Raw genomic sequence first — 26479 nt, 5'->3', positions numbered from 1 at the left:
ATCAAGCCCTTACGAATACAGTGTCCTAGAGGTATTGGGTAAGGAGTAACGTGAAAAGAAAAGGAAGGAAAACCTGGTAAACAGGCTTCGTAGAGTGAAGTGGAATCACTGACCAGACTACAGCAAGTCAGACCTTGAATTATGCTAAAACTGCATCTTAAGGGAGAGGTCCATTGGTCTGCGCACAGGCAGTGAGATGAAAAAATGCAGGAGAGCTTACAGTTCACCAGCTAGCAGATTAATATAGTGCCTAAACATCTCCACAGGTCTGACGCCTACTTTCTTTTTAAACTCAATTACACTTTGAAAGTTGGGATTGAAATGCAGTCTGAATAATTTCATACAAATTTATGTTGATATGCAGTAAAGTCCTATATGCATACATGTGGCACTTGCAATCAGCTTGCAAAAAAATAATGATGTATGTACCTACTTTGACCTGAGGGTATGATTTTTTGTTCTTTTCACTAGAAGCACCAGGAAGTCCACCATGTGAAGGCCCCTCACATACGTATCGGAAACGAAAACCTCTCTGTGGAAATAAATAAAGGAAAAGAAACTTGAAAGTTGTTTAAAAACAAAACTAAAAGACCAGTGTGCACGCACACGCACACACACTTGCCCAAACAGCCCACAAAAAGTAAAGTTACAGCTGTTCATCCCTGAAATGCTCTCTGAATGCTGGTTGACAAAACACCAATAAACCGTAGTGCCCAGCTGTTCTATTCTCACTCTTACATACAGCAGTAATTGGAGATTTTGGGGCAGAGATCCAGTGATACTCTCAAAAAAAGATAAAAATTAAAGGAAAGATAACAGAAGAGCAGATCCTCTTTCTCTCATCACAGGTGCTAGTGAGAGAGAATTGAAGCCAGTAATAATCAGAGAAGTACCAAGCATCATAGAGAAAAGAGTATGGGAAAAAACAGAACTGCTTTTTCCTTGTGGGGAGGGAGAAGATGCAGCTTCACGTGAAAGCTGCATCTCCGAGCAGAGTCCAGAAGCAGCACAAATGCTTCAGTGGACTTTGAATGACTGGGTTTTCATCTCAGCTACATAAACAAACATCTGAGTATATTTTGGGGAACTGCAGGATACGAGCAACCACTCTAGAGTACAGCTGTCCATTTATCACATTTTTATTTAAAGGAAATAACATCCCCTCTGCTTTTACCAAGTAGTCTAAACCATACAGAAAATGCAACCCTTAAGCAAAGGTATTTGGTAGCTCTAATGAATCAAAATGTCAAAATATATTAATAGAGAAACATTTAGAAAATGGAAATGTCATAGAATTACCTTTTAAAAAAGGAAAGGGAGAGCTTTCCAGAAAGACAAAGGAAAGAAGTATGAAGAATGGGAAAACAGCATCAAATATTTTGCTTTTAAATTAAATTCAAGAAATGAGGAGACAGTTAAAAGGTTTCAAAAAAAGACTTGGATGCACAATACTGCAACATCCAATTCTGAAGCTAGGAGAAAACACACACACACACACACACACCCTCAACAGCATCAGAGAAGCTAGCAAACATAAGGGATCAAAGTAATTTTGTGTGTCCAAGAGAGCTTAGTGAGATTATTCTATGTAATTTAAGCTCAAATTTATTAAGCATGAAGGGTGAAAACCCTTACTGAAAAGGAAAGCCATCTAAGAAGGAATCAGAGAAAGAAATTTTAACACCCATTTAATGATGCTATTACATATGGCCCCCAAACTTTGAAAACTTTCAGATCTACTCCCCAGTCCTGCAATTTCTGGCAAAGCCCCTGTCTTATATAGGCTCCCTAAAGTGCCAGGTCTGTCTGCACTGCACCCATTAGCGTTGTATCCTTCGTCAAGGATCATTCAGCTTCAATGAATTCGAAGAGTCTGCCAGCTGACAGCTAACATCATAGTTCAAAAAAATCACTCTGTAATCACTAGCCTCAATACCTATCTTGCTAAAGCCTTTTCATCTTAAGAACTTATTTCTCAGGCAAATGGAAAGATCTGGCTCTTAGATACTGACAGGAGAAGAAACTAATCCTAAAGCATGTATCTTCTTTCCTGTGGTGAACTGAGACCAACTGCATTGCAAATGAAACGGCCAGCTATGATAGGCTTGAACTCAAGCTGTCCAGAAAGCAGAGCAATCTCTGCAGTCAAGACGCACGAGGCAACTCAGTCTCTCTTCACCTCTTATGCCCTAGGGCTGGCAGACGCAGCAGCTATTTGGGTGGCCTCACCCAGCTTCCTGCCCTTCCCTGCGTAATCACACATACACCGCCTCACTCTCCCCAACCATCCTTTTGCGCCTAGAATTATCACAAGCGCAGCACTCCGCCCGCGAATCACCCTTCCCAGCGCTATCGGTGTTATTGCTGATAGGATTATTGGCATAAACTGTTGCCCAGCTGGCCACACAGCTGCTCTGCTACAGGAGCTGTTCATGGAGAAGTCATGCATGGAAAGGTCGGTTCCTCCTTAGCCACTGCACACTGTAGGCTCAGTTGCGCAAAGACACGGCCTGATCTGGGATGAACTAAAACAAGGAAGAGGCAGCATACTCTTCCAAGAGTTCGGAGTACTCTGCTGGCCCCCAAGTTGCTGAGGTACCCCAGTTCCTGTAGGGATGCTCAGGCCTAAACTGTCGCTAGTAGGTATCTGAAACAAATGTTCTCTACAGTAATTATCTCATACTTGAGTTGCCTGAAAACTAACCAGTGTAATGGATGAATCTGACATTGTCAGAGCAGCGTGTTTGCTACACAGTCACACAAGAGTTACGTCCAAGTATTTCATCTCATTTTTCTGGGGTTATTCAGAAGAGCTAAGCATGGCAAAAGCAATCTCAAAGGACAGCACGGAATCTCAAGGACAACACAGCAATTTCTTCATGATGCCAAAGCATGAGTCAAAATTTCCTGTAAGTTTTGGGAACAGAATGAACTGTCTTTATTTTTTCTTTCACACCTTTCAAGAAATGTGGAACAAATTCTATGTATCTTCCATTTTTGGTGCATTCATTTATGTTTCAAAACACTGGGGTACTTTAAGAGCCAGTTCTAAGATGGGGATTCTGTATTTAGCAAAACATTTTTTAAAACCCTCAGATTTTGGTGTCTTATGACACTTCCAGAGAGACACAAAAGATGAGAACAGAACAAAACAGGAAACGACTTAACTACAAAAGTGAGAGGAAAATCTGCTCATAGTTAAGTGCTGCATTTGTTATTAAGTTCAACCTCTACAACACTCTTCTTTCTCATCTTAACTCATGGTTTTATTCAAAGCTGAATATAGTGACATAGCTATCAAAGATTTTCAAAATGCAGTGTTCTTCTTACCTGTTTAGGCTGTTCTATGATTTGAAGATATGGTCCGTCTGCTAACATAAAAGAAAGAAGAAAAGTCATAATGCAAATTATATTTCTATTACCATGACACATAAGTTATGGGGGTAAAGTTCATGTCCTCAGATATCTCAAGATAAAATTTTTGAAAGCACCTAGGCATCTTCAAAACTTAAATAAAATTTTAATAACTAACTTAGTCACTTGGGAGTCCATCATTTCCAACCTTCAGTAAGACTGGTGGGGTAAGAAAAGGAGGATTAACTCACAAAGGCTCATTTTAGCTCAGAGGGCCTAAAGAGGTAACTAAGATCACCCACTTAAGACTGTCAAGGGTGAGTAAGAACAGGATCCTCCCCTTGCCACTGACAACAGCAGCCTGGCCTTCCTGAGGCTAAGGTTAGCTTTTGTATTCTGTAGAGACCCTTAGGCTCTGAAGTCTGTACTCCCAAACCTTTGGCTCCAGAGCTTCCTACTGACGAGGTGCTTTTGAAAGTCTAGAGGCAGCCAATGGGAAGCACTGAGCTATGGGAATATAGGAGGAATTTAAGCTGTCTCAACATGCCCTAACAGTCAGAGCTGCTTTAAAAAAAAAAGGAATTGAGGAGCTAGTCCATTTACATTCTTTTCATAATTTCAGATATTCTTTAAAACTACTGTTCTCCTGTCCCTCTAAAACCACTAGACACACACTATTTGACTACAGATGCAGACTCTATAATATATGATACCAATACATATGGCTATTCTCTTCTAAAATTCTGTTTCTGCCCTTCAAAGGAGGTCTAGCTTAAACAGCTTTAAGTCTTGCACTGTTCCCTGAACAGTGGCTAACTTCACACCATAAACCTCTCTCAAAATTTACCAGTTTAAACAGCCTTCAAGCAGACCTTAAATTCAATGACAGCTGCATGTCACCGGAGCTAAGAATTAATCATCTGATCAAAGCTTAGCTCCAACTCTGATCTTGTTTAGATTATTTACTTTGAAAAGGAAAGCTTTCAGGCCTGCATGGTTGTGAAATACCTCTTAAAATGCAAGCCATTCCCAAGCCTGAAAACAACAGTTCTCGGAGGTATAATTTCTTTCGTGTCTCTTGATAAGCAAAGAGGAGGATTTAGATTTTGATGCTAAAAATTCAGCCGTTAACAAAGCAGATACCAAATGACAGCTTTGCTGTGAATATCTATACAGTATATTGCCAGCTATATCCCTGTTGGGATTACGGATCATCACTTACACCCCACTAAAGATATTAATGCTAAGGAATCTAGCAAACTCACCAGGACAGGTGAAACCTCCAAAGCAGACAAGCCACAGCTATTTGGCAGAGCCTACAAGCACATGTAAAGCATATCGCGCACTGCCAACATCCAGGAGCAGGTACGATCTGCCGCTGCACATCTGCACCATCTGCAAGCATCACGCCATCCAGCTACCTTAACTACTCAATTGCTTGGCTTGAGCATAGAACTACATACTTTTATCAGTTTTAATCTGCCAACAGGCCTAATGTTCAGTGATTGTTAAAAACAGCAGAGGATTCATTTATTTATAGTTTGCAGTATGACTACTTGTATCCTTTTCCACTCCTCGATACAACTTCAGTTTAGTAGAATAGGTCTTCAGTGAACAGGCTTCTCTCAGAATGGAGTTTCGATAAATATGCTAACGGACAGAACCATCATTTTGCTGTCAAAGTCAGCTGACTCAACAACCGAATTAGCTTCACGCCAAAGTTTTATCCCAAATACCAGTCACAACAATTTCACATAAGATGACCTTTTATTTTCCAAGTCCAACACTTGTCCTGTGAAAAGTAAACACTTACAAAAAAAAAAAAAAAAACTGGAATAGCCATGCAAAACAATTGCCCCAAGACCATATACATATCTTCTTACATTAGACAGCACAATAAAACATTTTGGACTTTAGAAAATTTTAATAAATGTAGGGCAATATTTAGTTTTGTTATGTTTCTTTGTTGGTTTTTTTTGTCTATAACATGGAGTCAAAATGAGTAAAGCTGGGCTTAAGTGGCCCAACTTTATTGACACTTAAGTGCAAAACGTATGTTCAGAGGCCTCTAACCCTTTTCATGCCTTAGTCAGCTAAAATTTTCTACTTTAACAATCCAGAGGCCCTGTATTTCTGGGCATTGGCGGAAATAATTCACCTTAAGTATAACTGTGTGGCTCTACTCTCCACCAACCCCCCCAGGACAGGACCTGCCAAGTAGGTGTTCCTTGACTGTTCTCCCCTTAGGAATTCATTTTCAAGGCATATATGTAGGATTAGAATCAGCACAAAATACTACTGCTCTCTCCTAAACATCAGCCAGCAAAGGAAATGCTCTTTTATCCAACAACCAAGTGGTTACGGCAGACTTCCAGGATGCAGTAGATCCAGGTTCAAACCTTTCCTCAGCACGAGGGAGTTCAAACTTCTCAGAGAGGGATTTGCATTATAATGGCATATGGGAAAGCTCAAGGGGAATTCTCCATACCACCAAAATGGTTTCGCCTTGAATGGTAGCTGTGATTTAGGTACTGAAAAACTCAGGACCGTACTGCCTACATCCCCCTTGGGATAAAGCTTATAAAAAGCATACAAATTTATTGATACACAGAAATCAGAATATCTTACACACCAATACAAGGGAAGTGCAAAAAGAAAGGGTGCTATGTAAGTGTATAAAAGCAAATTAGATGGTCTGTTAACATTCAGACAGATTATATGAATCATATACTAATGCATTTAAAACCAAGTTTTGTAAGGTCTTATTTTACCCTTTGGTTTTTGTGACTAAACATTTTCTCTTTTACTATGACTAAGTAATTCTCTAATATAGCATAATGGATCTTCCTTCACAAAGCACTAGAGTTAAGCTGTCCAGTTTTCTTTTGAAATACACTAAAAAATGCATTTTGTGAACTAGATCAGAGTAACTGGGCAGAGAAATCACTCTAATGCAAGGCACTTAATTATACCAGAAATACTATTTAAAAATAAGGCAGCAACATTCAAAGTGTCTTTCAAGCACAAATGGCATATTATTTTGACTCTAAAAAATATTTTACTTAGCAGGAGATTTCCTACAGCTGTCTTCACTAGACTGAATACTTTCCAGAAGTACATCAGACAGCCTGCCTAACATCTGCTCTGCGTGCCTCATTTTCTCTCTCTCATCCTTTCCCGAAGCAGGGGGAGGAGGGAAGCATTCAGTGAAGTGTTTCGCACAGGGAAGTTTTTCATTGTTTGCTTGTTGCCATTAGTAGGCATGTCTGGTGCGAGCCGATAGCAGGCAAGCTGAAGATGTACACCTTGTAAGGAGCACTAATCATGGCAAGATTTGGGACCAGCTTCTGCACCTCTGTTCCAGGCTGGCACCAGCCCCAGGCAAGCTGTTTGCTGCAAGTTCTTGTCGAACAAGCAACCCCCTTTTGAGCGTTACACAACTACAAGAAGGAACGCTACTCAATGCAGAGCTTAAGTTCTACTTTTGCCCTGGAGAGAGGCTGAAGCAGCATACAGTCATGGAGCTGGCCTCTACACAGGCATGAATCGCAAGGTTGCCAAGAGCCAAGTTTTGACATGAGAACGCCTCATGATTTGCCTGGCACTGCCGTACAATCAGGAGGGCTATGAACTGCAACTAAACCCTGCAGTCCTCTGATCTGGAGAGGGTTTGGTGCAGGGTGCCATGTTTTGGTATGGAGTCTAACTACTTTCAGTGCTTCCTTTTCTGTCTTCTCGTCTCACTCGCCACAGACCAACTCACGTCCCACTGCCTCCCCTCCAGCCTGAGTCACAGTCCCACTTCCTCACATCTTCTTCAACTGCTACATTTCTTCATTTTCCTTCCTGCCTGAGTCAGAGGCCCTCCTGCATCTCAACACTCCCACTACTTACATTCTTTCTTCCTCTCTGCAGGCCTCACCCTGCACACACTTCCCAAAAGAGCACCCATCTTAGGTTTGGTCTTCCCATCACAGCAAAGTCAAGGAAAAAAAAAGGGTCTGTGAGGTTGGTGGGATATCCCTGCAAGACTGACAGCACTGCAGGACTGGTGGGGTCCCTTATCTAACAGCTTACCTGAAGCACTTCATTTTAACCTGCAACCAACTGTTGTCAAGTCTCCCACCCGCACCTCCTTTCTGTAAGTGGGTCCCCAATATGGACAGCTGTATCGCATCTCACCCTTGAAATTCAGCATGCTGTTTTGCTCTGTGGACACAGATGAAACCACTCACAGCCTCTAGGTCTTGATTATGGGACCCAGCACCAACCCTCTCGCATCCATCCTGGCAGTGGTACCTTGCCAATAAAAGCTCAGGCTCTAGATCCAGACTCTTATCCTTCCTAAAGTCTACCGTAGCATTTGTACATTCTCCCCCTCAGGGCTCCACCCTCGCAGGAATGCTCTCTTGCATCTCAACTCTGCAGTGTTTAAAGCATGACTTTTAAAGCAAGCAGCACACAGGCTTTGCTTAACCCCTCTCCTCCTCCAGTTCACCCTTCAAAATACAAACACAGCAGATCTAGAAAAAAAGAACAGAAGCCGTACACAGGTCTTCCCATGCCTCAGAGGATTAGGGACACGGAAAATGAACAGCCATCTCATTTTTGGCGATGGTCAGACTTCCTGGCTTAAGAGTATCCTTCTCTCTAAAAAATAAGATCAAGTTTAAAAAAGTGCCTTCTTACCACCCCTTCTCCTTCTGTGCTTTTCCCATTTCTCAACAGCAGCCATTGCAGAGAGCTGAGCAGAAGAGGTTAAGGAAACAGCAGAGGTTAAGAATCACCAGAAAAGTGTAATTTCAGCAGCCTCCAGGCAATACTGTTCAACTGCTGATGGCCCTGCTTCAACTTCACAGGCTTAGTCTGCCTGCCATAAAAAAATTAAAACTGAATCCATGCCAACAGCTACAGTCAGAACAGAACCCCTCAAATAATTAACCAGTTTTCACAGATATGTTCCCCAAGCCATCTCTAACCTGCACACAGACTGCTCTATGTTGTGTGGTTGTCGATGACCTTGTAGAGTGAGAAGGAAGTAAAAAACATCCAAAATTATAGAATCCTTTGCTCAGAGCTCTGCCCATTTCCTCTGCAAATGAAGGCATCACTTTGTCCCTCCAACTAAACAATGATCATCATACCGATGTCTATCTGTTTTTACATCTCCTAAATAGGTGCTATGGATAACACTCCCTCCATCTTCATCAAGGATTAGTACCTGACTATGTGTATCTCCCAATGAGCCAAAGAACAGTTTGACTTCATGCCACGCTGCCCTTGTGGTGAGTGGTGTTTTAAACACATAGCTCAGTCCTGCAGCTTGCACTGGTATGGCACTTGCTATAAATACATCCTTTTGTCACCAAAGGCACACAGAGATTACTTCTTTTTCAAAATGTAAATGTAAATGTAAATGTAGAACTTGAACCAAGTAACTACAACAGCTTTAGAGCCAAAATAATGAAGCACTAACCATAGTTTTAACTCAAAACTGACATAATTGAGACGGAGAAAGAAGTGAGCAAAGACACTTCAGCACTGACAACCACACAGAGAAAGTCCTTGTCCTGTCACCTCAAAGGTTTTCTGCTATTACTGTAAATATTAACGTAAGAGCAGAACATCTATCACTGAAAAGTCCCCAAATTCCCCAGCTATTTGTTGATTCAGCTACACTGGCATGATACTGCAATTCACAGTTATATATTAAACCTGCCTGCCAATGTAATAAGTCAGACAGCATGCATTTATGAATGCAGACTGAAAGATGTAGGCACGACACCAGATCACAAGCAACAGTCAGTCTCTTCGGTTCTTCAGGTTTAAATCAGCCAACTGTAGTAGAGAAAAGTCCTTTTGAGAACAGTTATTCCACCTTCTCCATACCTCACTGGGGGTGCTTTTGGAAAGTCCCGCATGAAATTTATAAGTGGTCTTGTTGTGTGGAAAGACGTAATTAGTTCCTGTCTGAAAACAACTAAAATATAACTCCTGCTTCAAATTATTAGACTACCTTATAACTAAAGAGTTAGTCCACCGTAATGACACACCACTGTTTGAAGCAGGGTAGGAACTGAGTATTACAGTGACATGTCTTGAGAAACAAAATTACTATAGCAAAGTTAGATGGCACTGAAGCGATCAATCTTTTCTGAAACTTAGTCATAAGTTTTTGTTTGTGATAACCTCAAATCCATCCTCCTTTATTAAATCTCATTTTCTACACAGGAAAGTCAGCACTTACACTGCAGTAGTAGACAAGAGCAGTGCCATGAGGAAAAAAAGAAAAAGAAAAAGGCAGTTTCTAGGCAATTTTGCAAATTAAGGGCATAGCTAGACTTAGCCCAGAGTACTCTAGTAGTTTTCTGCGATTCCAGATCTCAGTGAATTCTTGACTCCCCACACGATTTTGAAAACAGCTGTTTTCTAGTTCAGACAGGAGACAGACATCTGAAAATCAGCTTTGTATATCTGAATAATTTGTATGGCATGAGTCTGGCTTGAGGATTACGAAGTAACCTTAAACGGTATGTGTAAAAAGGATATCATTATAGGGGCAGAGTTCCAATAACCATATTTGTCCCATAGAAACTCTGGGGGAACAGTGAAAAAAAATGGGTATGCAATGCACAAGCCTTTTAATCTTAAGCAGATGAATCTTACTGAACAATTTTATTTGCATTAATAAAAACACACTGCAAACAAATGATTGCAACATTCATTTGTTGGACGCTAGTCGATATTTGTCAAGAGCTTTGCTCATCAGAATAAAAACTTATCTTGAAACATAATTATCCGTACCATATGTGCTTCCTGATCCTGCCTCATTATTATCCAGTCAAGAAAAATGAAGTATGGTTTAAACCAGGAAACGCTGGAACAGTAAACAACCCCCCCTCCTTTTTTAAAATCAGCATTCATTGTTATGTTAGGGTGAAATTTTACCTATGAAGTGAAGCAAAAGGCTAACTGTTTATTCCATTTTACCCTTCACACCTTACATTGCTGTCAAGTGTACCACATATCTCAAACAAAAGTGATTTTGCATTTTCAACAAAGGAAAGGAATCTGCGATACAGAAGACACCAGCTACTTCCTGATACATCAAAGACTTGGATCAACAACAGAAAGTTGTCATGTTGAAAAATATTAATATTTTTACTGGAGATAGTAATAAAAAAATTGAGAAAGGACTACATAATTTCAAACAAAAAGTACTACTTACAAAGAAATTCAATATGCAAAACCAGTCCAAGGTTGACCAAGCAGCTAATATTGGCTAGGATATAATATTTTTCTATTCCGCATTCCCATCCTGGCACTATACTGGGAAGAACTGAGCATTAGTTAGACCTTTGCAGAACACTATTTGCTTATTTTCAGCGTTTAGTGGCAAAATCTAACCCTGAGCTTTCAAACGCGTGTTATTATTCAGGAAATTGACAGGTACTTTTAATATCAGACTGCCATCTTACAGGAAACAGAGAAGTCACTGAAAAGGAAAAACAGATGCAAATGATACAGGAAGCTGAATATACCTTACTTTTTATTAGTGAAAAACAAGCACCTTAAGAATTTTCACAACAAATGAAACACTGTTTGAGAGAAAAATAGAAGTACCTGTTGCACTCTGCAAACTGGCAATACAAACACCAGAGGTTGCTGAGGATGCAAATTTAGAAAAAAAAACACAAAATAAGTTATAAAAACAGGTCACTAAAAGCTTCTTGATCACTCAAATCATTTAACTGATTGAAACTTTCTGTTTATGTACAAGCCAAAAGAAAATCAGATTTGTCTCACTGTTGAAATTGTTGTGAGCAGAAGGAAGAGAAGTTTAAAAATAAAAAAAGTAATAAAAAGTCATTCCAAATTAAGTCTGGCTGACAACTTTGGGATAAAGTGTTATGAAATAAAATAGTGTAAACAAACAAGCCTCTGAAACTGTTGTGAGGGAAAGGAAGAGATGTTCAAAGGGTGTAATAAAAAGTCAATCCAAATTAAGCCTGGCTGACAACTCTGGGATGCAGTATTATGAAATACACTAGTGTAAACAAACAAGCCTCTGAAAAGAATTCCTGCACAAAAAACAAACTGGAAGAAATGGCAGGAACAGTACTACAATCAAATAGCAACAGCTCCTACCTGTTCGTAGTGGTAAGTCTGAAGTGATGTAACTTGTATTATTAAATATTGCATTCATTCCCATGAACTGATCCATTGTAAACATCTATATTGAAAGAGAGTTTACTCTTATTACTAGATATACAAATAACTTCATAAAGCATCTTTCAGTGAGGAATTTCAAAGCTCTCTGCAAATATTGAGACTCCAACCACCCCAGTGCAGTAGCTAAACATTTTATATCTATTTTACAGGTGGATGAACCAGATCTCTCATACACACCAAGCCATCTCTGTTTTATTGGATTATCAACAACAGTGCTAGCAAACCTGACAGCACTGACCAAGTTTCACCAGTATTATGCAACTGCACTGAACTCAGCAGTTCCTAAGCACGCTTTTTGCTTGCCTGCACTACCAGCTATATATTCCAAAGAGCCTAGATGCTAAGACCTTCTGAAAATCTGATGCTAGATGTCTTGCCCAAGGCCTTGCTGAGAATCAGTGACTTTTCATTTACGCCTCTGTAATTTAACCCCACCAGACTGGATTACTTATTTAAATATATTTACAAGCTCTAATGCAAAAAAAACAGTATCACCAGATTTTATTTTAATTTTTGTTTTGAACACTAACATATCTTAACCCACTGTAATTGTTGCCATGTCTAAATCTATCTTTTTCCAAAGTGGAGCAAGCACAAAACAGAAAATCCTCTCTTTTAGGAAATGAAAGACTGTAGAGATGATCTCTCTACTGGAACCTTTCATTCAAGCACTGTTCTTGCAGTACAAATGAATCATAGTGACCTAATAAGATCTGGATCAATGAAGAGCTTTTGAAAAGCTAGGTGTACTGATCTGCGTGAGTGAAGGAACATTTTAGTCACCAATGTCAAAGCTAAATCTCACCAATAATGATACAGAGGGGCCTTTTAGCACATTATTTTCATATGAAGTCCAGTGCCCACCATGGAAGGAATTTCAGACTAAGTGTCACAGGCAGACAGCACATAAAAATAAGTATGTTTTTCAACCGCTTCTTTCAGCGGGCCTGGTTTTCCTTTACATTTCAGCCATTTCACCATGGCAAGGCACTTTACAAGTCACACAAAGCACTGGCTTAGAGAAAAAAAATCTAGATCCCTCAAAACCTGATTCCTACTAATAACTAGAATGCTTTTAAATTTCCATGTTGTTACACCTAGGAGACGACATGGCAATACATATGGGAAAAACCTGACACAGAGAGCTAGGACAGAATACAGGGATATTGAAAATACACAAATCCACTTACTTGGGGATCAGACACTCCCATAATATAGGAATCTTCTCCTGCCATTTTAAGTCCTGAAACACAAAAGCATGATCAGAACTGTTATTTCTTCAATGTACAGCAACACAGAAAACAGCAAAACATTAGAGCTAAAAACCCCATCTCTGATCCATTTTACATTGCTTATAATGTTAATGACTTCTGAAATACTGCTAAAATTCCTCAGGATTTGCAAGGAATAGGACAAGATAGGCTAAGTCTAGGATTTTCCATTGTCTGCTCCCATGCAACTCAAAATCCCAGCCAAAGTCCTAGAGTCAAAATTTATTGCAACTTCACTAAAATCAGGAATTAACTTGTTTCTGTCTTTGCCCTGAATATTCTGTCCTTACAGTTTAGGCAAAACCACTGCCATAGTTTAGCAAAAGCAGGATTGTTCATTTTTATACAATAAAAAGACTTCAAAGCATCCATGAATGAACCCCAGCAGTTTTCTTGTGAAGTACTATCGAATGTGAGATTAAAAAAAAAACAAGAGCATCCAATATTTTTTTCTTTAAATAAAAAGGAGGCAAACACTGAATAACTTTGGACATCTTTACTTCCAGAGGTCCACAAGTGCTTGGCACCCACCAATCTTTAATGTTGACGATGATTATTATGGATGTACAACATCCATAACCCTCTACCACAGGTCTTCATGTGCTAGGAAATTTTATCCTGGCTTATTTTACCCAGGGCCATAATAACAAACCAGTAGCAGAACATGAAAATTACCTTAGGAATTTACTAGGTCTGTTATAAAAGATGCATGTTATGTCTTTCCATTTAGACATTGTTAAAAAGATTAGAACTTCATTTATGTTGCTCTTATTAAAAAAAAGTTTTTCAGGGCAATATCTAAAAATAACTGTAGTCCCTATTTTAAGAGATTCATGTGTCTGCATACAGGCAGACACTCTAAATAAGGGTAATAAGTAATAAAATAGAAACATGTCACCGGCTTTTATTTTCCACCACAGTGAACATGAACCATGTTTTCCAGCAAAGAAAAGTGAATTATGAAAACCTACTGCCTAATGCAAAAGACAGTGGCAAGCCATCAGGAAACCAGTAAAGAGAAACTGAGTCACTACGAACCCCCTACAGGAATTAGAAAGGCAAATATCAAAAACAAAATTGCAATACTCAGGTACTTCACTCTGACAGAAGCTCAGCTCAGCTTGTTAACAAATTCCAAAGATGGCATACAACCAGCCTTCCCACACAAGTAGAAAAAGAAAGAAAATTTAAAACAGTGAAATAGGAGACACTTAGTAGACACCTGCCTTCCAGGAAAAGTGGCTCATGAAGATAAAATTATTTCTTAACTTAGAAAATAAACATACTCTCCTGTTTAGAATTAAATTTTAGAGAGAAATATTTACTAGGAAATATTTAATTGCAGTATTTGAGCAAATATCTAATAACTGGACATAAGGTCTCAGCCAAAAATGAATAGCGGACATAACAAGTAGCCACAGTCATCTGAGCTGTACTTCATCACCTAATACCTCAGGAATTTAGCAATGAAAAAAGTATCAGTCAACCACATTACCTCACAAGCACATTCTCCAAAGCATTATTTTCATTAATGATTTGCTATTATTATCAATCTTTATGAAAAAAGCCAACATACAAAGCATTTATAACAAAACCTTCAGCATGCAACAAACTTCACTGACATTTTTATTTGACATTTCTGTTCCATAAAAAGCATATAACCCTCCCCACCGACTATGCAGCTACTGAAATCACTAAAAAAAACACAGTATTTTGTGGCCAACATCTCCCAGTTAAAGGTACAGATATTATGGAAAAGAATCTGAAGACCTCAACATTTTTTAAGAAGCGTCAGAACGTACCCACCTTACTGATGCACACTGATTAGCTAACTGTGAGTGCAGATGTCAGATTTCTTCTGCACAAACAAAATAAAAACTGGTCCTAAAGGTCTTGTTTTGTGATCTCTCATCTTCAATCACTTACTATTTCATGAGTCACAAGCAAAATTGTGTGCCAAAATATCTAAAATACCTAGAAAACATGGTAATTATGCTTGTTTGGAGAAGAAAAGTTCTGAGGAACAGTGTCAATCAGCAGCATCTGCCCACTTGTCAGTTTGCCAATCCACATTTCTTTGCAAAAGTTTCAAACCAAGCATCTTGCAACTTTTTCTGTAAGCCCAATAGGACAAATTTAACAGCATATTCTATCTTCCTTGTCCTACTGTAGTTCATCAAACTGCATTACTCTTACTTCAGCAGAACTCTGCGGGGAAAGCACAGTTTTCACACCTTCTGTGTTTCCTGGTCACATTTACAATTTTGTGATATGCGACTTCAACAAAAGCAGAGATAGCACTTCTGAAGACCGTTCATTTAAAGGACTTTGATATTAAAAATTAAAATCCATACAAAAATATAACCTATGCTTATCTGAATCAGTCCTTCATATTCACCTCACCAAAATTGTCGTTTCTCTTTTTTTGGCTGATGCAATGGATGAGAACATCATAAGAGCAAAGCAGCAGTCGTTCAAGAAGGAAGTTACACTCTGAAGAAGCAAAATAGCCAGCTACGTGTTGCGCAGTGGCAGTAGGTATGTACTAATGAGTTCATAACCCGGTATTAAACGCGCTCTCTCTGGCACCAAGTGTCAGAGTGTCTCTTACTTGATCCCGTTCATGTTCAACAACAGTCAAGCAACGGCTGGGGGAAACGCTAGGGACACTCTCTTGCGTGAATGCTAAGCCAGTGTATTAGAAGGACACGATGATTTAAATGTGCAAACATATGGCTTTGTGTATGTAAACAGACACTTGACTGCCTTTTCAGGGCCTAGACAAAAATTAACCCAGTGGTTTAAAATGTCCCTTCAAAATGACTGAAAACACTCTCAGTTTCAATATATTGTTTTCTCCTCTTTCAAAGCAAAACAAATGACAAAAATGTTCCAGGAACACTACATCCAAAATAGAATTTGTTTTCTTAGGATTTATTTAGTTAACACATCCCTAAGCTGCTGCTTCTTACAAAAAAATGGGGCAAATTCGGAAAGTGCCAATAACATGATTAAGAAAAAAAAGACACTTGCAGAAAAACGGCATAACACTAGAGACAGCCTAATACTAATTATATTCATCTTTAGTTGTCTTCTTCCCTCATTGCTTGAATTTGTAAGCATTTTCCCTGCATGCATTAAGTGATAAGACTAACATCTACTAGGAGTCACTTTGTTCAGTCTCCCCTTATGAAGAAAGCTAGGCAAGCTGTATTTTGGGTCACCAAATGTTTTCCTCCAAGCTACCTTTGCTGCTGTATGCAACTTAGAGAAGGCAGGTCAAAAACACGTATTCCTCATTTGAAGATGACTGGGATTAAAATTGTTCTGTGGCAGTTTCTGCTACCATATGCACCTGGTTCCCACATAATCTCCAGTGCCCAGACACTCTATTGCAACCTTGCATCTACAGTGAAAAAAATACCCCTGCACCTACAGACCAGAAACAACCATGACAGTCTACACGCTGGAGATTCTCTGAACTCTTTCAGATTTTGGAGGACAGGAAACTAAACCTTTCAACTCAGTATTCTTTACTATGAAAATTCAGGGGTAAGCGAAGTAACACCATTTAGCTTCTACCACTATGGAAAACTTTAAAATCTAGCTAAATTTGTCCAGAACCATATAGCTGTGCCTTCTGAGAGAGAGAGGGAGAGGGAGAGGGAGAGGGAGAGGGAGAGGGAGAGGGAGAGGGAGAGGGAGAGGGAGAGGGAGAGGGAGAGGGAGAGGGAGAGGGAGAGGGAGAGGGAGAGGGAGAGGGAGAGGGAGAGAGTGTGTGTGTGTGTCCATGCACGTGTGCACACTATTCCTTTGTACTCACAGCAGGTCAGTTACCTTTGTGGAAAAGGTTTAAAACAAACAAACAAAACAAACATTTTGCAAATTAATTTGGTGTTAATTTTAGAGTTATGCTAAAGCAAGACAGAACAAAAGTCAAAGAGTAAATTAATCAAATCAACAGATAAACGTAGTTACTTCTACATAGACGGAGGATGGCAGGATTGCACCAACCTAACCAACCAACCAAGGGCACACAATGGCAGTTATTTTGCATCACTGCTCTTCATTAATAACTGAATAATATCCGGTAAAGTTACCCACAACTAGAAGTACACAGGTTCATTTATTGCATTCTGAATACATCTTTTTAAAGTCTTCTGACATAAAAGCTACAAATCAATCAGGCATTTAAAATGCAAAGCCATACTTCATGTAGGAATGCTCTTACTCAGGAACAAGAATTCTCTTTTCTGCCTCCCTCAATAATTTGATTTCAGACCTCTTCTCTACTGCTTTCCAATATCCACTATATCTAACTGCCTTTTAAAACAAAGTAAGATAGCCTTCTCTAAACAACTTTTGTTAGCCCTTGATTTCTTGGAGGCCAGTCCCTTCCCTCTAGTGTTCCTCTTCAACTTTCCAGCTTGAATTTTGAGAAGGTGGCAAACCATTTTCCACTTTGATACCAGTATCCAATGCGATACATACAGCAAGGAATGGGACTTTTTCCTATTATCTTTCTCTGGACTAGCAGAACCTGATGCAAATCACTTCATCTGGGAGAAATCAAACTGATGTCTGATTCAGATACTAATATTCCAGCTATTTCAGAAAACGTTTACAGACACCTTCTCACCCAGCAGCTGCATGCCTTTTAAAAAAGTAAAAAGATCTAAACTTCCTGAACAGTATATTCTAACAAATTAGGAAGACCTCTTATCCCCACAACCAGGAAATGAAATAATTTGAATATTACCTCAAATAGCTGCAAAAATAACTGTGCTTCAGTCCCCCAAATCTACCTATTCATGTTTTAAAGTGCACTTAGAGATGAAGCTAACACTTCAAATAGGACCAGAAAAAACAAACCAAAAAAAGTGACATATGCTTCCTTTCCCAGACTTTCAAAGAATGACATGGCAAGCGGGTATCTACTTTTAATCTATGTTCTTTGAATATGAGTGTAAAGTAGTATGCACTTTTGAGAGACGAGGGATAAACGGTGTCACCAACTTCTCTACCACACAAAGATCTGCCTCATCATAAAGAGGGTGATGTCTGGCGAAAATTGTTAACAGCCACTCAACTCTCTCTCCAGCTACACAAAATCAAAGCATGTAAACTAACGCGACACGATACCTAATGATATCCTCAGAAAATAAATGAGACCACCAGCATTAGGATATCTGCCTGCTGCTGTGTTTTAAAATAAAAGTATCAAACCATCCTTCCTAACCTTGCCCATTATTTTTTAACTAGTTCAATATAAGGATTGAGTTCAGGACAGATTAATATATTATGGAAGAAGATTTGGGTTATAACACAGAGCGGATTAACAGGACTGTACAGAATTAATGTGTATTCTATAAAAGGTAGACTGAAGATATGTATGTTAATGGATGACGACCTCTGAGTAATAAAGATCATTATACTGCTGGACCAGAATTACTCTGACAGTTGAAAGGAACTTCTGTATTGAAGGACATTCATCACTGATTTTATACGATATTTTACATAAAATATCAACCTCTCTTCACCTTTCAAGCCTGGGATTCAGAAAGTAAATGTGGCCTCAAGACAAGAGAAACGCAACTACTACACTTCAACTGACTTGATATTTTGAAAGCACAGACTTCCTGCAAGTTTTCTCACTTACAGTAGCGGTGGGGTTTGGGGTTGTTTTTTTTTTTTTTTTTTTTTTTTGGCACTTTACCTTGAGCCTTCCTGGGAATTTACTTCAAAAAAAAAAAAAACTTTTACTGGACATTGAAAGAATGGAAAACATGAAATTTATTGTGATTATGCTCTTAGCCAGTTTACTTTGCTTAATAAAAACAGAGAACAATAACGAAGAAAGAAAGGCAAAGAAATTTGTTTTAGATATTATATCAGAATTATACTTATGCTACATCATGATCATGAAACATGGCAAACCATCTGTTTGCAGAGAACTAAATTTTTATGATAGGCATCAAGTTCTCTGAAATCCTGTAGCAGCTTTGAAATCTTGAGGTAGAAATAATAACTGTCTTATTGTGCAATCCCTACAAAATATGTTACCTGGTATCTCTTCCTTGTTTACCAGATTCTCTATTTACTTCTTTTAACGATAACTATCATCCTTGAGCCTCACTTTCCTCTCCTTTGCAAAACGTAACCTGTGTGTGTATAGGCACAATTGTTTTAGCCCAGCATTTCCCAGTGGGGCTGCAGGGAATGTATTCCGCAATAGCACGCAGACAAGGAGGCACTGCAAGTTGCTGGGGCAGGGCTCGAAGCAGGGCAAGAGCCACGGCGAGAAGATTTTGGCTAGAGGCAAGAGCAGGCTGCTCCGACAGAAGGACAGAGATGCTGACCCAAGACTGACTCTCAACTCCTCATCACTGCGGTGCCTTCAGGCAGGACCGCTGCCCACCCCCTTCAATACCTGGCCTCTTTGCCTTAGCTCTGGTCACCTCTCCACATCTTCATCCAGCGCTTTGTTTCCAGTACTTCCCCTGTAACACAGTACTTTTTCCCAAGATACAATCCATGGGAGCACAGCTCCAGGGCAAGAGGCTGAGAAGCAAAATATATTCTTAGAGAGGCAGAAGGAAAACAAAAAGTTTGAGAATAGCTATTTTCTACCTTTGCACAAGATAGTAGCCCATAGATACACAGCCTTAGATCTTTCAAAGCACCAGAGAGGACATATGAGTTGGATCATGAACCTACAACAGTTATGCAGATAAGCCTTATTTTTATAGCTTAAGCTGTGAGTGGCCTTCCGATCACTTTACATTTTAAGGCTGAAGAAAAGATTTTTTTCTTGAGAAAAACAAATCCCACGCTTGTTAAAAGCAATGTAACAACAGCAGGACTATTGTACAGGCAGGACTCCAAACAGTTGCAGGTATTTTGAATGCTTACCGTCCAAACCTGCTTAAAGCAGGTCTACACAGCTAAGAGGTAACAGCTGTTAGCTACCAGCATCTTGTACTCCCATCACTGTTGCCACTGACAGAGCTGCTACAGAAAACAACACTGGGGGGAGCAGGGCAGGAAAAGAAAGACCCCCTCGCCAAATACTAACCAAGCAAAATCTTAATACAAAGAAGGTTTTACCAATGGTCATTTTATTTTCGTTGTTCTCAAATACTCATTTTGTTTGGATTAGTTCTAAAAAATTATACTGTTTTTGAAGTCTCTCAGCAAAGGTTAAGACTGGACCAAACATTTATTGTTTAGATGGATAGTGTACCAAGCCTGAAAAAACTGGGAAAATGCAAGCTATATGTATACAAACACACATACCTACTTTTCTTTGAAAAATATACATATATTTTTTATATTATATATATATACAAATATATATAATATATAAATAAGCTACAGTCAGCAATCCCCTGGATTCTTCAGACTAGGAGATGATATAAGAGATGATGGACAAATATAGTTTTCTGAAACATAAAAAGCAGACAGAACCACAAAAAAAAAAAAAGAAACATCATGTATACTTTTGCTCACATTGTTGGTATGAACCTCCTATTAAACAGCAAAGGAAAAACTTTTTAAAAACATTTTAAAAACCATGAGAAGTGATTGCTAACTCTCATAAGTTGACAAGGAGCCGTTTCAGCTGTGTTTTTTGAAGGGATGTTAACTCAGTACAGAAACTGACTTGAGATTTGAGATTTCCCTTTAAATGTTACAAAATTATTAATACTTCTTCTCCCCCTATTTTGCTTTATTTTGAGGAAACTGTATTCTCAGTAAAAGAGTAACTGTATTCTTCTGTAAAAGAAATATACTGAAGTTTTTTTTTTTATTTCCTTCAGCTACTGCTAAGAAGTATAACCTCTGAATAAAGATTTCTGCATAATTCCTCAATATATGAGTGAGAAAAGGTTTGTACAGAGAAGCATTTTTATCAAAGACATTACTTTTCTCAGCAGACTATCTCACTTGTCTTTAGATTTTTGCAGCTACAATAAAACGACATAACCCAAAACGACACCACACGCCATTTGTTTTTCTAATATACCTACACAAATTGCCTCTTCTTATTATTCGTTAAGTCTGCTTATTATTTCCTGTTGGGTGGAACTTGGGAGTTCTGGCTGTGTATTTTTAAAGGTAAAAAACTGTTGAGGTTAAAATTTTAAAATATCTTCAGTCAAATGTGCATTATTGGACAAAAGCCGCAGATTCTATAAAAATAGTAAAAAAAAAAAACCTACGTAGGAAAATGAATTGATTAGAAATATTAAAGAAAGATTTTAAGAGAGTGAGATGCTTTCAGTCAGAACTGTTAGGTGCAGAATTCTTGGAGGAGATCTAGAAACATGTTTTATTATACCAGATAACTACTATATTTACATAAAAATCTCTAGCATGAGGAAATTTATTTGGCAAACAGTAACTATACTACATGGGTGGCTGTTTTGTTGAGTATCTTTATGAAGGGAATTTTTGTACAAGTGTTTTATTCCTTCTTTAAATGCCAAAATAGTGATGCAACATGACAAGAGGATATTCTAAATTGCCCTAAACATATAAACTGTTTTTCCAGGTTATTGTTAGAATAATATGAGAATGTTTTTGTCAAAACACATTGAAAGCAACTTAAAAAAAAAGGAATAAACAGTACTCAAATGTGACAAGCACATACTCTGATATACATAAAATGCTAAGCATGTGTAAAAATATTGAGGTCTGACACAGCAAAACAAGTCAAAAACTGCAATGTATTGTAGCCTCATGGGGTGGTAATGTTACTTGAACTAGAATGAATATCACTTTAAAATGCTTTTAGTTTTTGGTACAGATTAAAGAGAGTCACTGGATGTTGCTTAGAAATAGTTCTAGTTTATATAAGGGAGGTCATCAAAGTCAAATCCTAGCTTAAAAAGAGCACACATGCCATTTCATAAGCCTTAAATGAAATGACACAAGAGTATTAAGCACCAAACCTTTTCCTTCTTTTGGAGAAAGAACAATGTTTCTAAGGAGCTAAAAGACAAACAAACGCAAGATTTCAGAGGTGCGGTTCAGGTAAGGTTTGCTGCCCGGCGCAGGTTCTGGCGCATGACCAAAGACTCAGCCCCCTGTTTAAAGGACAACAGCTCTCAGAGTGGGCTCGCGGAGCACCAGGGGCTCTTACCGCTGCAACCCCAAAGTCAGCCGAGGGACTCTCAGGAGACTTTTGCATGCAAACAGCCACTGAACATGCAACATGAGACAGTCAAATTAGTACCATCAGCCGGTAGGCCCGTACAGGTAAAAGAGCACAGAGCACCATTACAGCATACCCGAGAGCCCTAATTTTGAAGGTTTTCAATCCTACTTTATCCAGGGTTTAAATCTAAGGGTGCAAAGCAAGTCATGGGTTACTAAGGTTTTAATTTGACTGTGTTTTACAGAGAAATAGTAAAATGCCCCTCAATCATAATTTTCTACAGTAACCTATTATATAATAAAACATTTAGACTAACACCGAGACTAGAAAAATATCTGCTCACTTTGTTTTTATTTCATTTGTGTATGTTAAAAATTGTCCACAAGTCTGCTAGCAGATAGAAGTATGATCAAAAAAAAAAAAAAGCCTCAGACATGCTTTGTTCTTGATCTGTTGATACCAGTATAGTTTGCTTTGAGAAGTGAATGAAATACACATGTATTTTAGCTTAGCTAATTCTATGTTTTAAATGAAGAAAAAAAAAATTGGCGCTGCTTTTCACAAGAACATGAAAGCTGAAAGGGGAAAAAATGTTAAGTAGAAGCAATAGAAACTTCCTCCTAACACATGGTCTGTCAGCTCCACCTAAGCCCTAAACAAAGGATTTTACCTTGAGACTAGAATCATTTGAAACATCTTTTAAGGCCTTACCTCTGAAACTGTCAACAGCACTTCCGCAAGATATACGAGCATACGTTTAAATTAAAACACTGACGAAAACCCACTGAATTATTTCTGTGCCCAAAATGAGATGCAAACTTAAGTGCCTGGCTGACCTAAGGGCACAATTAATGATAACTGTAATAATGATGTTATCAATGCGGAACTTCTTAAAAAGCTACACAGCTAATTTAATGGACATAAAATTACAACTTCCATTTCTAAGATATCTGGGTCAGAGCTGACAGTGACCAAGACCAGGATTCTTCCTACCCATTACCTAACCAAGAACATTTTCTCTTCTTGTTTCATACCTACATTATTTTGTCACTGAGAACCACAGAAAAACTACCGATATGCTGAAAAAAATTCCAAAGAAGTTAAATTTAGATTTTTCTTTAGTTGCTTAAGGAAATAAATACAATTCTCTCTCTTAAGACAAATACTTCTGAATCTAGAGTTGGCGAACATTTACAGCACCAAAAGGTGGGAGCATTTCAGTGAGTAAATTTTGAAGTGATCTATGAAAACATAGAACAATTAAACAGAATCTCTAAAGACTGCAGAATTTTCTGACCAATAGCTACCACAGAAAGCCTACTGTAAGTTAGTAAAAAAATACATCTTTTTTCACTGTGTCTTTGCAACTTCTACACACCATTTAGTATGTATGCGCATAACTACAGAGGGAGTCTGGACGCACAGACTCTTAAGCATTCCAGGCAGCACGGAGCATTTCTCACAGTGAGGACTCAGTGGCCTTCATGCTTCGCTCCTGTGCTTCCAGGGTCACCGGTGGTGATGAGCAGAATAACACAAATTTCCTAACTGCACTTATTTTTGGACCTTGCACATACTTATGTGACAGTTGCTTGGGGAGGTGTTGGGAGAAGGCAATGCTGGAAAGCAAGAACTTCGCTTTCTGTGAAAATTCAGAAATTTATTAATCACCAAATTCAAGTCAATATTTGGTTGTAGGTATCTGTTACTGAACGTTACGAAATCATATAATGACACCTCAATAAAAAAGTAAATTAACTTATTTTTTAAAAATTAAGTACATAGCAACATTGAGAAACAATTAAAATAATTATTGATTTTCAACAAACGAAGTAGGAAATTTTAAAACTTATATATAAATGAAACATTGCTTTCTGCTTTCCACCCTCTTACCTGCTACCAAGATGAAAACAAGGGATTGCTCTCTCCCCCAGCACACATTTTTTTCCGGGAAATTTTCTGATTTCAAAATGTAAACAACAACAAGAAAATCATCTAGATGCTGATTTAACTACAGGTCTCTATCAAGTATGAAGTTTATCTACTACAATATTATTTTTTAAAAACACACAACTTGACAGAAAATGAAACAAAGCCATTCTCAGTTTCATAATCTTAACGCTATCCAAAACGTATTCATTACTCACAAGAGAAACCAGTTTGATTTTGTGGTAACTTTACTGTTAATTGGACACTTCTTTCTTGAAAAAGGGGACAAAGGTGGAAAGAAAAAGGCTTTCTTTTTTCCATCTGCTAGTTAATACTTCAGTTCAAATTATTTAACAGTTCTTGCACATATCTCAGCACTGAGTTTCCTTGAAATCTCCAGGTATACCCTCTGTGGCAGATCCTGACAATAAAATTTCAGCATAAATGTCACTGAAATTACTGAGCCAGGAAAGTTTAGAGAAGCTGAGAGTCTGCCTCTGTATAGTTACAGGCTGATTTTTCCTCTTTCATTTTCTTAACTAAACTGAAGTTCTCTTCTGTAGATTGCAAAACACTGCAGATAACTAAGACGTCATTCTAATGCTTTCATAAAATGGGCAGCTGCATTCTCTCTGGAAATAATAAAAATGTGTCTCTAAATCAGAAATACATTCTGACTAGCATATTATTTCAAGAGCTCTGGAATATCAATAAAATAAAGACCTACATTTTCATCCGCGCTGTGTGAGCTTGACAGTGGTGGTGTAAGGCTGCTTAAGGTGGTGCAGCATCTTATATCAGGTATAAGGTATGTAGGGTATAAGGTGATACAGCAGAGAATACATAAGCTTAATATTGACTTAAGTTTCTCTGTTAAAAAGAATAAATGAAAGGGGGACTTTGAAGTATGGAACTAAACATGCCTAACACACAATGAACTTTAAAAAACATTTTAAAATATGTACTACTTTTCAAATGTTGTCCTTTAGCAAAGATTAGAACATTTTTAACAGGAAGCTGAAATACGGCACTGAAGTTGTGATGAATTCTAGCCTATGAAGCCTTAATCCTGCAAACGCTTACAGGCACTCATATTTTCGCTTGTTTGAATGGAAGTACATACCAGTATACTGTATTAGAATAGCAGCCAAACAACACCTAGCTCATCTATACTGAAGTTCAGAAATAACACTATTTTATGTTCACATAAGTCAGCCGAGCTTCTTAACTGAAGTTAGCATCGAAGCAGAAAGCACCAATAGGTAAAAATAACGGTGATGATGAACAGTTAAATCTTGTTGTTTCTAAGGCCGCATATAACAATCAATCAGATCATACTTCTGTATCGTTGTGAGAACATTTCAGTTTCACTACTTACTAGTACCATCGCCTTTAAAAAATTCACTAGTTACCACTTCTGAAAGTAGCATTTATTTATGTTATTTGTGACATTCCCTTCACTTGAAAACCTACTGCAATACGCACCCATGATCAGGACACCAAGGTGCCACTAGCAAAACTATGTTTGCACAATAACCTTTTTCCCCTTAAGGGTAGAGAATCACTATACAACCATAGATGCTCCAAACTCTTTCCCGGGTTAAGCACAAATGCCACCTTTGAAACCAAACAAGCAAAAAGCAGCCTATCCTTTGACAAGAAGCACCCACCACACGGCCGGCAGAAGCGGCCTTCCAACTTTCTGAGCTTATTTGACAGCACTTCGCAGACATCTCCTGCGGGCCAGCAAGCCCCTTACAACAAACACGGGCAGAAGAGCCCGCGGCAGCCGTGCTCCAAGAGCTACCAGGCAGAGGAGTCCCGGCGCGGTACGCGCGCTGACACAGAGGGCAACTTTTAAATCCACAAGAACAAAAGAGAAAGCAAGGCGGCAGCGGCCCTGCTCAGAAGCTCCGCACCGGGAAGAAGAGGCTGCTCGTGTCGCCGTGCCCCGGATCGCGCCCGCGGGCAGGGCCCACAGCCCCCCCGCTTCCCGGGCCGCGGCACCGGCCGCCGCTGCCCCGCGCGTCCCTTTCCCTTGCTCGAGTTAAGGCGGCCGCCGCTCCCGGCGGCGGGCACCAGCCGCGGCAGACGCCCCCCGCCCGGCCCGGACTCACCCCGCACCGACTCCGCGCAGGGAGGAGGAAGCGCCGGCGCAAGGGGCAAACGGGCACCGGGGAAGGGCAGGAAAGAGAAAGAGGGCAGCAAGCGGCGGGCCGGCGGCTCACCCGGGGCAGAGCAGAGCAGGGCAGGGCAGGGCAGAGCTGGCAGCGCCGCGTCCTCGTCGTCGTCCTCGCCTCCCGCTCGCGGGGCCCGGCCGCGCGTCCCTCAGCGCCGCGCCATGTAACCGGCGTGACGCCGCCGGCGCCGCCCGCGCCCTGGCTCCGCGCGGACTTTCCCCCCGCCCGCCCCTCCGCGGGCCCGCTGGCGAGGGCAGCCGAGCGGCACCGGCCTGCGCGGCCGCCGCCTGCGAAGCCTCCGCCCCCGCGGCCGCCCGCCCGCCCGCCCCTGCCCCTGGCCGCCGCACTTCCTG

General features: G+C 39.6%; 1 protein-coding gene across 5 annotated transcripts in view; it reads right to left on the bottom strand.

The window, feature by feature from the left end:
* The window catches only part of NFKB1 (nuclear factor kappa B subunit 1), a 61712-nt gene extending 35439 nt beyond the window's left edge, over positions 1–26273 (bottom strand). Inside the window, exons 1-5 of one of the 5 annotated variants that reach the window (XM_067297568.1) lie at positions 26175–26273; positions 12777–12829; positions 11503–11587; positions 3331–3371; positions 434–532 (exon numbers count right to left, since the gene is read on the bottom strand). In XM_067297568.1, the coding sequence (XP_067153669.1) occupies positions 434–532; positions 3331–3371; positions 11503–11587; positions 12777–12821 (270 nt within the window). In that variant the 5' untranslated portion in view covers positions 12822–12829; positions 26175–26273. Of the gene's footprint in view, positions 1–433; positions 533–3330; positions 3374–11502; positions 11588–12776; positions 12830–26063; positions 26081–26174 lie in introns of those variants that run through there. The other 4 variants (XM_067297567.1, XM_067297570.1, XM_067297569.1 and 1 more) reach the window with 4 other exon arrangements.
* Positions 26274–26479: the final 206 nt, after the last annotated feature.

Source organism: Apteryx mantelli, chromosome 5 (assembly GCF_036417845.1).
Source record: "Apteryx mantelli isolate bAptMan1 chromosome 5, bAptMan1.hap1, whole genome shotgun sequence".
Taxonomy (NCBI): domain Eukaryota; kingdom Metazoa; phylum Chordata; class Aves; order Apterygiformes; family Apterygidae; genus Apteryx; species Apteryx mantelli.
Note: the sequence above shows the minus strand (reverse complement) of the source record. Positions and strands in the feature narration are given on the sequence as shown.